The 12,835-nt window shown below is 36.4% G+C and overlaps 1 protein-coding gene, 1 non-coding gene and 1 pseudogene across 2 annotated transcripts; all 3 read right to left on the bottom strand.

The window, feature by feature from the left end:
• Window positions 1-126: 126 nt before the first annotated feature.
• On the bottom strand, window positions 127-233 carry LOC126081311 (U6 spliceosomal RNA). Its single transcript, XR_007518357.1, has one exon. It is a non-coding gene; the product is annotated as a U6 spliceosomal RNA (small nuclear RNA).
• Window positions 234-454: 221 nt separating this feature from the next.
• On the bottom strand, window positions 455-1,384 carry LOC126081194 (olfactory receptor 8J2-like; annotated as a pseudogene).
• A 9,324-nt stretch (window positions 1,385-10,708) lies between these two features.
• Window positions 10,709-11,656, bottom strand: LOC126079042 (olfactory receptor 8J2-like). Its single transcript, XM_049889938.1, has one exon. It carries the CDS (start codon window positions 11,654-11,656, stop codon window positions 10,709-10,711), a length of 948 nt encoding a protein of 315 aa, XP_049745895.1.
• Window positions 11,657-12,835: the final 1,179 nt, after the last annotated feature.

Raw genomic sequence — 12,835 nt, forward strand, 5'->3', positions numbered from 1 at the left:
ACAAATCTTTTAATAACTTGTATTCTATTTATAATACATGTTTTTTTACCTTCAAATTGTTGTTTATTACAAATGTAAGTTTTTAAAAATTTTTTATTGTGCTTTAAGTGAATGTTTACAAATCAAAAAAATATGGAACAATTCACAAATTTGAGTGTCGTCCTTGCCCAGGGGCCATGCTAATATTCTCTCTATCATTCCAATTTTAGTGTATGTGTTGCCTAAGTGAGCACTGTTTTTTTTTTTCATTGCATTTTTGAAGCATTTTTCTATCTAGGAATAGTGGGTATTTTTAATTAGGATAAAAATGCATCGATATTTTCCCCTTTGAGATTAATAGTTTTTCTTTTTCTTCTTTTTTTTTTTTTTTTAGCTATTTAATGCCTCTTCACTTAACAGCAGATTTTTCAGGACCAAATTAAGACTTTAAAAGGAGACATTTGTACTTATATATTTACATTAGTTTGAGTGATTTGCATGGGTTATTAAGGAATCTCTTCACTGCCTTCTTCACATCCTTGTTCCTTAGGCTGTAAATGAGAGGATTCAGCATTGGTATCACTAGGGTATAAAAGACTGAGGCCATTTTATCAGTACCTAATGAGTGGTTGGTCCTGGTTGCAAATACACGAAAAGAAGAGTCCCATAGAACACAGTGACCACTATCATGTGAGAAGCACAGGTGGAAAAAGCTTTTTGTCTCCCCTTTGAGGACTGTATTCTCAAAACAGCAAGGATAATGTTAAAGTAGGATATTAGAACAATGATCATAGAGAAAAACAAATTGATCCCTGAAAAGGTAAATGCTGCTATTTCTGGACTGTAAGTGTCAGAACAGGACAAGGCTAGCAAAGGGACATTATCACAGTAAAAATGGTTGATTACATTGGAAGAACAATATGATACAGAGAACACACAGGAAGAGACAGTCAGTGCTATGGTCAGACTGTGGAGGTATATGAAAGATATTAAGAGAAGGCAGATTTACCAAGATACCACCACCATGTAAAGAAGGGGGTTGCATATGGGCCATTGTGACCAGCATGAAAATCTCTGCCACAATGAAAACTACAAATCCACCAAGTTGAGCTGCACAACAGTAGTAAGAGATAGTTTTCTTCTTAAACAAGATGTTGACCAGCATTTTGGGGGCAATGACAGTAGAACTGTTGAGATTGATAATAGCCAAGTATTGGAGGGAAAAGTACTTCGGGGTTTGAAGTTGAGAGTCGAGACTGGTGAGGGTGATGATGCAGAGGTTCCCTACCACGGTCAGCCCATAGATCACCAGGAAGACAAAGAAAAGGAGGACCTGGAGCCCAGGACGGTCTGAGAGACCCATGAGAATGAACTCAGTCACCCATGTGAGATTTCCTGGAGCCATGTATTGTGTTGATTTTGTCTTTAAATGGGAAAAATGGAAAGACATTAACGGATGGCAAAAAAATTTTTGCTCTTAGGTTATTCCTTGTCAAAGTTTTATTTACAGTCATTTTACTTCCATTCAAAAACAGTTAAGAGTTCCAGATCTTAGTTTTCTCCCTGTTTTTTCACAAATTTCAGAAATACAAAGTCACCAGAGAACAACTGAGGACTGAGGTTGTTTCTTTGAATTGTCGGCCCAAACTATTTATTTATTCACTGTTAAACATAGTTTCAATATTAGATTTTACATATATTTACATATATATTTAATTTCAAAAAGTTATCACTGTATTATCAATTGGTATCATATTCACTGCTTTAGATTGTGAATAAGAATCAAGTTTATGATTTTTTTCTATATCATATCATCATATTTCCCTGGCTTTCATTCACAATGGAAAAAGTAAGCACACATAATTACTTCCATTCTTTGTATCCCTAATTGCTAATAATAGAAATGTAAGACCGTGGCTAACGTAGGGTATCAATAACTAGAATTTCAAAAATGCTCAAGAAATTCTTCAACTTTGACATCTGCATAGAGAAAATGTGAAATTCTCAATTTATTGTTAATCTCACTGTAAGATGATAAGGTTTAGAATCTTTACATTTTTGTGCTCCAAATGCTCCATGACCCTGTCACAACTCACTACAGCTGATATTTTTAGCAGTAACTCTACCTGGGTTAAGACTATCTGGTAAATATTTGCTTCCCTAAAAATATCAAGTTCATCATATGTAAAAAGCAATATGCTAAATCTTCTCCATTCTCTTAGATAATCATCACTGACCATTGATTTGGTTATTTTTTTCACATCTCCTTTAACAATGCTCAGTCTCATTTTTCAGTAGTCATTAAGACTGTTATTAATTTATTAAGACATTTACTTAAGTCATTAAAGACAGTTACTTCAGTCATTACACAGCCATCACTTCCACTCAGCTATCAGTGGGCAAGGATTGCTGTCACTTGGAAAAGAGCAAAAACCAAACCAAACCCACTGCCATCGAGGCAATTCCAACTCATAGTGACCCTAGAGGACAGAGTAGAACTGCCCCATAGAGTTTCCAAGGAGCATCTGGTGGATTTGAACTGCTGACCTCTCGGTTAATTACTATAGCACTTAACCACTATGCCACCAGGGTTTCCACCTGGAAAACAGACAGAAGAAACCATTTCAGTTCTGAGTTTGACTTGAATTGATAGAGTTTTTAAGATACTTAGTCCTCACATCTAGACCTAGTAATAGGGAAACATTTGGTTTAACCCACCTGTGCACAGAGATTCGAGATCCACTCCTAAGTTTACTCCACGAAGCATGCTGGAGAGTTTTACAAAGATCTGAAGTTCCTTAAGACCCTAACACTAATGTATGTATGTGTCTAGGCCCCAGTCCCTGAACATGAGGACTAGAATTCCCAGATAAAGGTCTGATTCCCCAGGGAAAGAAAGACAAATTGAAAGCTCCTTAAGCGAAGCTCCACTCAAAATTTCACCCAAAAAATGAGAATGTGGAGATAGCCTAGGGACTTGTTTAAATGAGTAAATTGAATAAGAAACACCTGCTGCGTTTCTGTATCATTATTATTATTTTTTTTAATATACCCTTCAATACTCTGGCCCGTGCTCCTGGGTTATGGATGAAGAAAATCCAGCAGCTGGAAAATACAGAATTCTACCCCTATGGATAAATTAAATGTGAATATTGGGGATAACACAAAACCTCCCTTCCAATATCAAACTCTGGTATATTTGCTGTAAAAACCAGATGATATACACCAAATTCGAAATGTGAAGTTTATAAAGAGGCTAAATACCAACTTTTTATTAAAATGATTAAAGTAGAAATCATATCTGGTATCATTTGTAGTTTTTATATTCAGTTAATTTAAGTAAAAAAAATGTATTTTTTCACATCAGGGTACAATCTTCTTTCAAATAATGAGTAAATATTGCAATTTAATATCATCACCAATTCTTTCTTACTTTCTTGGGGCATTTTCTAGCCTATAACCTTTATAAGAGGGAAGGATGTGTCTGATTAGTTTTCCTTTTTATTACCATCTTCTAAAATAATACCCAGGATAGAGTAGATGTCCAAAAGACACTTGCTAACCAACTCACTGACTGATGGAATGAATGAATGAATGAACAAATGAATGAATGAAATACCCACCCTGAAATGTGAAATTAAACATCAGGATTTTGTATCCCATGCTGTAATCAATCTGTAAAATTATTTTAACTTTGACAAAGAAACCATGACAAGTTGTGTCTCATTCTCTAAGATACTGACTTCTATAGTGCAGGATACACCTCTTCCTTCTTGATTTTGGTATTCCTAATACCTAATACCAGTTTCCCTCCAGCCAATTTTGACTCAAGGTGGCTCCATATGTGTCAGAGTAGAACTGTGCTCCATACCGTTTTCAACGGCTATAAAGTTTCAGCAGGTCTTTCGAGGTGCCTCTGCTTGGATTCAAACCACCAGCTCAGAGTATCCTTACCCAGAGGTAACCCTTATCCACAACTTTTAATGATATTCTTGTTGTTATTAACTATATATTTATGTACCCATCAAAACATAAATCTGAAGATATCTTTAATTATTTTACATAGTACTGAGTGTCTTATTTTGCAATTTTCTGCTCACTCAAATGTATGTTTGCAGATTTATCCATGTTGATTTCTTTAGCTATATGCTGTCCACTGATTTTGCTGTACGTAAAAAAATTCATTAGAAAAAGAAAACAAGTTCTGCTCAAACAACTCCTGAATCATTTTTTTAAAATTTATTGAAACTTTACTTCTAAATTTTTATTATTTAAATTACACCACACTAAATAAATACATTTTACTATTTTTTCATTTCCAAGTATATATGTATAAGCAAGACAACATAAATACACAATATTCTACATAAAGATCATATACGTATATGTCTTCATGTGTATATATGTGTATATTACAGCCATTATGTGTATGTGTATAGGTATATACATATATATGCATAAATACACATATACATATCCAGTATGAACACTTTGTTGTTGTTGTTAGGTGCCATGGAGTCATAGCGACCCTATGTACAACAGAACAAAACACTGCCCGGTCCTGCACTATCCTTACAATAGTTGTTTGCTTGAACTCATTGTTGCAGCCACTGAGCCGGTCCACCTCGTTGAGGGTCTTCCTCTTTTCCGCTGACCCTGTACTTTGCCAAGCATAATGTCCTTCTCCAGGGACTGATCCCTCCTGACAACATGTCCAAAGTATGTAAGACTCAGTCTTGCCATCCTTGCTTCTAAGGAACATTCTAGTTGCACTTCCTCCAAGACAGATTTGTTCATTTTTTTGGCAGTCCATGGTATAGTCAATATTCTTTGCCAGCACTACAGTTCAAAGGCATCAATTCTTCCCCAGTCTTCCTTATTCTTCGTCCAGCTTTCACATGCATATGATGCCACTGAAAATACCATGGCTTGGGTCAGGTGCACCTTGGTCTTCAAGGTGACATCTTTGCTTTTCAACACTTTAAAGAGGTCTTTTGCAGGAGATTTACCCAATGCAATGAGTCTTTTGATTTCTTGACTGCTGCTTCCGTGGCTATTGATTTTGGATCCAAGTAAAATGAAATCTTTGACAACTTCAGTCTTATCGCCTTTTATCATGATGTTGCTCATTGGTCCAGTTGTGAGGATTTTTACTTTATGTTGAGGTGCAATCCATACTGAAGGCTGTGATCTTTGATCTTCATTAGTAAGTGCCTTTCAGCAAGCAAGGTTGTGTCATCTGCTTAATGCAGGTTGTTAATGAGTCTTCCCCCTATCCTGATGCTCCATTCTTCTCATATAGTCTGACCGCTCTGATTATTTGCTCAGCATACAGATAGAATACGTATGGTGAAAGGCTACAGTCATGATGCATACCTTTCCTGACTTTAAACCAATCAGTATCCTCTTGTTTTGTTGAAACAACTGCCACTTGATCTATACAAAGGTTCCTCATGAGCATAATTAAGTGTTCTGGCATTTCCATTTTTTCAGTGTTATCCATAATTTGTTATGATCCACACAGTCGAATGTCTTTGGATAGCCAATAAAACACAGGTAAACATCCTTCTAGTATTCTCTGCTTTCAGTCAAGATCCATCTGACATCAGCAATGATATCCCTGGTTCCTCTTCTGAAGCCAGCCTGAGTTTCTGGCAGTTCCCTATTGATACGCTACTGCAGCTGTTTTTGAATGATCTTCAGCAAAATTTTGCTTGCGTGTGATGTTAATAACATTGTTCTATATTTTTCCCATTCGGTTCGATCACCTTTCTTGGGAATAGGCATAAATATGGATCTCTTCCAGTCAGTTGGCCAGGAAGCTGTCTTCCATATATCTTGGCATAGGCTAGTGAGCACCTTCACCTCTGCATCCATTTGTTAAAACATCTCGATTGATATTCCATCAATTCCTGGAGCCTTATTTTTCACCAATGCCTTCAGAGCAGCTTGGACTTCATCTTTCAGTACCACCTGAATTTAGAGTCCATTTCAGGAAAAGATTTCACGTGTTGAACACTAGTGACTGAGGACCAGGCAAGTTGTGGAATGACATCGAGGACATCATACACGAAGAAAGCAAGAGGTCATTGAAAAGAAAGAAAAGAGCAAGATGGATGTCAGGGGAGACTCTGAAACTTGCTCTTGAATGTCAAGCAGCTAAAGAAAAAGAAGGAGTGATGAAGTAAAAGAACTGAAGATTTCAAAGGGAGGCTGGAGAAGACATAGTAAAGTATTATAATGACATGTGCAAAGAGCTGGAGACAGAAAAACTAAAAGGAAGAACATACTCGGTGTTTCTCAAGCTGAAAGAACTGAAGAAAAAATTCAAGCCTCAAGTTGCTATAGTAAAGGATTCTATGGGGAAAATACTAAACGACGTAGGAAGCATCAAAAGAAGATGGAAGGAACACAGAGTCGTTATACGAAAAAGAATTAGTCGATGTTCAACCATTTCATGAGGTAGTATGAACATAATAAGAAGCAAACTCATGGCAAAAAAATTTTTATTTTTTTTTCATGGCATAGTTTTTCTGCACATGTTTTAAAATAGCATACATTAAGACATCTTTATTTCAAATGTTCAGAAAGAATAGAAAGACACTAAGAAACTAAAACAAAAATTTCTTTTTTGTATATCTTTTTCATATTGAGACATAGATCTTGACTCTTGATTTTTTTAATTGTTATTGCTAAAAATATGCCTTATTGTATATTTCATACTAACACATTTTTTTTATTGTTTCTTTTACATCTTTGTTCCTCAAACTGCAGGTAATGGTATTCAGCATGGCTGTCACAACAGTGCCAAATACTGACACTATCATGCCATGACCCAAAGTGTAGCTGGAACTTGGTCTCACAAATATGAAGAGGATTGTTCATGGTAAACTGACACTCCAGTTAAGTGAGAGCCAAAAATGGAAAACACTTTTCCCCTCCTATCAGCAGAAGGAATCTTCAGAATGGCCAAGAAAATGAAACCATAGGGTATCAAGACAATCAGGGTGGTGAATATCTCTATAAAAAAAAAAACCCTCTATAGAACCCACAAAATAGAAGAAAAGAAGGTGGTCGATGTAAGTGTCAGAACACAACATAGCAAAGAGTAGAGGGATATTACACAAAGTACATCTAATTTCATTGATTGCACAAGACAGGTTAAAAGTTCCCACTGTGTGTAAAGTAGCAGAGCAAAATACCACCAACACAGAAAGAAATGATGGGTGGGTCATAGAGTCTGGGTGACATGTTAACTGATAATGTAATTGGAACTATAGATGAGGTCGAAATAGATGTTTATTCCATATCATAAAAAAACATTTTTTATTTGATCAAGCACTTAGTGTTAAAACAAAATCAGTATCTTATTTTTTTATTCTCAGGCTCTTGAAGGGATTCAATATGTGCTCCACTCAAGAGTTACACATTTGCCATGCTGTCTGACCAGACAGCCCTACCTTATGGAGTTGGGTGAGAGCTCTAGCCTCTCCTGCAGTACAGCCTGTGGGCTCCTGTGGCAGCTGTTTGAAGCCTTTCCTACCTTTCACACTTTTGCCCAGGTGGTGACTTGCTTCAAAACTTCCATGCACCCCATCTTGCCTGATCCCCTCAGTGGTTTTACTATAGCTGTTCAGGCACAAGATGCCAGGGAACCACCTTGGCACCCGGACAGGCATAACCTGGAAGTTTGGAGATGCTAATGCCCCCATGGGGTAAACTTTGACAGTAGAAGACTGGAGTTGAGAGATAAATTGTTTTTCATATCTTACTTCATTAAAAATACATGCTTGACCAATATGCCTGGTTGGTTAACTTGTCTGATTCAGAATTTCTCACTAGAAGTGTAACAAATGATATGTGAGTGCATGTTTACCTGGGTACACACTTTCTGCAATCTTCAAGCAAAATGTTTGGTGTTGTTGTTCATTCTTAATCCAAGAAGTCTCAATGTATAGTTTGTATAGAACAAATTTTGTATCTAAACAATGTAAAACAGATATATATTGTGTACATTTTAGTGGGATTATTTTATTGAGCTCTTGTACTTGAGAGAGGTGCAAGATTTTACATTGTCTAATTTCACAAAATATTCCAATGTGATGTAGAACACAGTTTCACGAACCCTCAAAGATGTCCAAATCCTAATTCCCAGAAACTGTGAATATATTACATGACAAAAGGGACTTTATTGATATAATGTGTCCCAGGGTTGTCCAGGTGAGCCCAATGTAATCAAAAGAGTTCTTAGAAGACAAAATGTATGCAGGAGATCCCGAGAAGGTAATGGAAGCAGAAGTGAGAGGGATAGGATTGATAACTGGAAGGGGTCACTATCCCAGGAATATTTGCTGCCTCTACAAGGTGAAAAAGGCAGGAAACATTTTCCTCTAGGGCATCCAAGCTAGCACCTTGCTTTTAGTGCAATTAGACTCATTATGGACTTCTTACTGTCAAAACTGTGAGATAATACATTTGTGTTGTTTTTAGGCATTAAATTTGAGGTAATTTGTTATAGCAATAAGAAAGTAATATAAAAACAGCATAATTATTTTTAGGAAATACATACTTGTGAACCAAATTATAAGGTAGAAAACAGTGAATTTCCCATTTTTGATCTTTATTCATTTAGCAAAATGTTTAGCAATCAACCAAACTGTATGTGTATTTCAGTGTATGGCATTGGATAGAGTCCCTGGATGTTGTATATTTGTTAAGTTCTTGACTGCTAACTGAAAATTTGGTGGTTTGAATCCACCCAGAGGTGTCTTAGAAGAAAGACTTGGCAATCTACTTCTGAAAGGTCATTGAAAACCTTCTGGGAAAGTTCGACTCTGATACACATGGGGTTGCAATGTGTAGGAATCACTCTAAGACAACAGGTTTATTTATTTATTCATTCATTTATTTTAAACAGCATTGGAAATGTTGTAATGTGAGTTTAGCCTTTTGCTCTAATTCTACACATGGAGCCATACCCAAAGAAAATAGTTTTCTAATGGGAAACACAGTTCTGTAATTGTAAGCTGCTGAAACCAAACACACTCTGAATAAAGTAAAAGCAAAGAAACACATTAGCAATTAACATGAAAAGTTTACAGACTAATGGGATTAAATTATAGCTGATTTTGTCTTTTGAGGTCAGAAATGTCCATCACATATTTTATCTTGCCTGCCTTCAGCTATTCTGTTTATTTATGACCAAAGTTAGAAATGGACTCATTTCTGTGAATCTCCGAGTTCCTGGTTGTGCCTCATGTCTGACCTTCCTGAAATTGTCATAAGCTTATTTTATGTTCAAAGACTGTCCTTACATCACATGCCACACCTACTCTCCCTCATGCCATTGCATGTTAGTAGCATTGACATACACAGCAATAACTCACATGACTATTAACTTTTTTTTTCTTTTTTGTAGTAAGTTTTTTGATAATTGTTACCACATTTAAGAGATGACATTTTTGGTCTAATAACACTTTCACCACACTAAATAAAAATCTGAGAAGAAGTGATGTTTAATGTTGACAGTTTCATATTAAAGACAATAAAGTATACAACAGATTTTAGTATGAAAATATCATTTGGAAATAATTTAATTATAAAACATGACTAGCTCAACATAATTTTTTTTGCTTTGTGCACATGTCTATGAGAGAGGAGGAAAAATGCAGAATGCTTATATATTTATTTCAGTCTGCTATGGCACAAGTTGTGTTTCAAAGCACTCTTGGGCTTAGTTTTTATTTTCCCCTACATGTTTACTTTCATATGTTATAAGTTTAAGTGTAAGACAATAATGGGTTCACAAATGTGATAGATGGAGAAAAAGGTGCAAAAGGTTATTAATGGAGGATATGGTATTCAAAAATGTAAAATTATAATAAAATGTTTAGTCCTTGGGCAAAGGTGAGTGTATCAAGTAGAATGATCTGACTTTCTATCATCTTTCAAGCAATGACTCTCATATACTTCCATCACCCATTATCAGGCTTTCTCTTCCTTGTTTACAGACTACATTGTTGTTGTTAGTTGCCGGCAAGTCAATTTCAATTCATGAAGACCCCAAGTGTTACAAGGTAGAAACTCTCCAAAGTGTTTTCTTGGCTGCAATCTTAAAGGAAGAGAATCACAAGGCCTTTTCTTACTGCTGGGTGAGTCTGATTCTCCAAAATTTAGATTACTGAAAAGAATTTGTACCACCTAGGTACCTTTTGTTTGGAGCTACGCCTTCTCATTTGCAACCAAATATGGCACCTAGGTTGAAGACCCTCAAGGAGATGGATTGACACAGTGGCTGCAACAACAGGGTCAAGCATAACAATGATCATGAGGATGGCTCAGGACCAGGCAGTGTTTCCTTCTGTTGCACATAATGTCAATATGAGTACGAATCAACTTTATGGCACATATCAACAACAACAGATACCATATTTAGAGGGTATAAGACACATACCTTTTAACGAGTTGTAATTTATTTATAGTATGTATTTGTTTATTTTTAAGTTGTTGTTTATTACATATGTAAGTTTGTTTTCATTGTATAATTGAAACCTTTATCCCTCTGGGGGACTGATATTATGAATTGGGAAAAAATGCATCAGTAGTTTTCTCACCGAAATTAATAGTTTTTTTTTTTTTTTTTAAACCATTTAGAATACTTCTTCACTTAAAAGCAGCTTTGTCAGGAGCAAAATAAGACTGTTAAAAGAAGACAGTTGTAGTTATATATTTACATTAGTTTGAGCGATTTGCATGGGTTATTAAGGAATCTCTTCAGTGCATCCTTCACTTCCTTGTTCCTTAGGCTGTAAATGAGGGGATTCACCATTGGTATCACGAGGGTGTAAAAGACTGAGGCCATTTTATCAGTATCTAATGAGTGGTTGGTCCTCGGTTGCAAATACATGAAAAGGAGGGTCCCATAGAACACAGTGACCGCCATCATGTGAGAAGCACAGGTGGAAAAAGCTTTTTGTCTCCCTTCTGAGGACTGTATCCTCAAAATGGTGAGAACAATGTTGAAGTAGGATATTAGAACAATGATCAAGGAGAAAAACAGATTGATACCCGAAAATATAAACACTGCTGTTTCTGGAATGTAAGTATCAGAACAGGACAAGGCTAGCAAAGGGACGTTATCACAGTAAAAATGGTTGATTACATTGGAAGAACAGTATGACACAGAGAACACAAAGGAAGAGACAGTCAGTGCTGTGCTAAGGCTGAAGAGGTATGTGAGGGATACTAGCAGAAGGCAGATCTGCCGAGATACCACCACCATGTAGAGCAGGGGATTGCAAATGGCCACATAACGGTCATAGGCCATTGCGGCCAGTATGAAAATTTCAGCCACCACGAAAACTAAGAATCCAGCTAGTTGAGCTGCACAACAGTAGTATGAGATGGTTTTCTTCTTAACCAAGAAGTTGAGCAACATTTTAGGGGCAATGGTGGTAGAATTGCCAAGATTAGTGATAGCCAAGTGTCGAAGGAAAAAGTACATGGGGGTTTGAAGTCTGGAGTCCACACTGGTGAGGATGATGGTGCCCAGGTTCCCTACCACAGTCAGCCCATAGATCACCAGGAAGACAAAGAAAAGGGGGACCTGGAGCTCAGGAAGGTCTGTGATTCCCATGAGAATGAACTCAGTCACCCATGTGAGATTCCCTGGAGCCATTTACTGTGTTGTTCTGCCTTTAAATAGGGAAAGTGGAAAGAAATTAATAAAAGGTAAAATTAGTTTTGCTGTTAGAGGATTATTCTTTGTTACAGTTTCATTTAAAATCTGATTACTTTTGTTCATACTTAGGAGTTTCAGATCTTGTTTCTCCCACATTTTCAGAAGTTTCAAAAAAAAAAAAACTCATCAGAAAACAATTTATTTTACTGTTGGATATAGTTCAGATATTGAATTGTATGTATGTGTGTGTGTGTGTATATATATATATATAGTACATACAATGAAACAAACCAAGAAAAACAAACCCATTGACCTCGAGTTGATTTCAACCCATAGGACCCTATAGGACAGAGTAGAACTGACCCATAAGGTTTCCAAGGAGTGCCTGATGAATTTGAACGGCCAAAATTTTGGTTAGCAACCTTACCTCTTAACCACTACACAACCAGGTTTTTCTATATTGTACATAGAAGGATAAATATTGAATGATATATTATGAATTTCATATACATATTTATATATATGTTGTACATAGGGTTGCTATGATTCCAAACTGAATCAATGGCACCTAACAACAGAATAGAATTATATATATATATATATGGAAACCCTGGTGGCGTAGCAGTTAAGTACTATGACTGGTAACCGAAGGGTCAGCAGTTCAAATCCACCAGGCACTCCTTCGAAACTCTATGGGGCAGTTCTATTCTTTCCTATAGGGTTGCTCTGAGTTGGCATCGACTCGACGGCACTGGATTTGCTTTGGAGATATATATATATATCATAATACATATGGATGAATATTTTTCATTGCTATTTTTTTTTTTTTTTATTGGGTGAGATGTACATACTTTCTTTACCACTGGTTTTTAAGTGATGAAAAAGAACTGCCTTTACAGAGTTGGAGTTGATGAGCCAGAGGGATCTCTAATTATCTTTCAGCTTAACTGCCACAGGCCTCCTCTCCAGCCCATGCTGCTTCATCTCCCTGGATATTTTACAAATTTCAGGATCTCTGTGGGAAACACATCCAGAACTGTGGCTTTTTCCTTAACAATTTTTACCACATCCCTCTGCTTCCGCTACGCACAGATAGACCTGCATCTAATACTGTTCCTTTTGTAGGTGCCGGAAGACTGCATCCTTCTTTCTTAATCACATTTTCTTTTTTCTGCC

This window comes from Elephas maximus, chromosome 7 (assembly GCF_024166365.1).
Source record: "Elephas maximus indicus isolate mEleMax1 chromosome 7, mEleMax1 primary haplotype, whole genome shotgun sequence".
NCBI lineage: Eukaryota > Metazoa > Chordata > Mammalia > Proboscidea > Elephantidae > Elephas > Elephas maximus.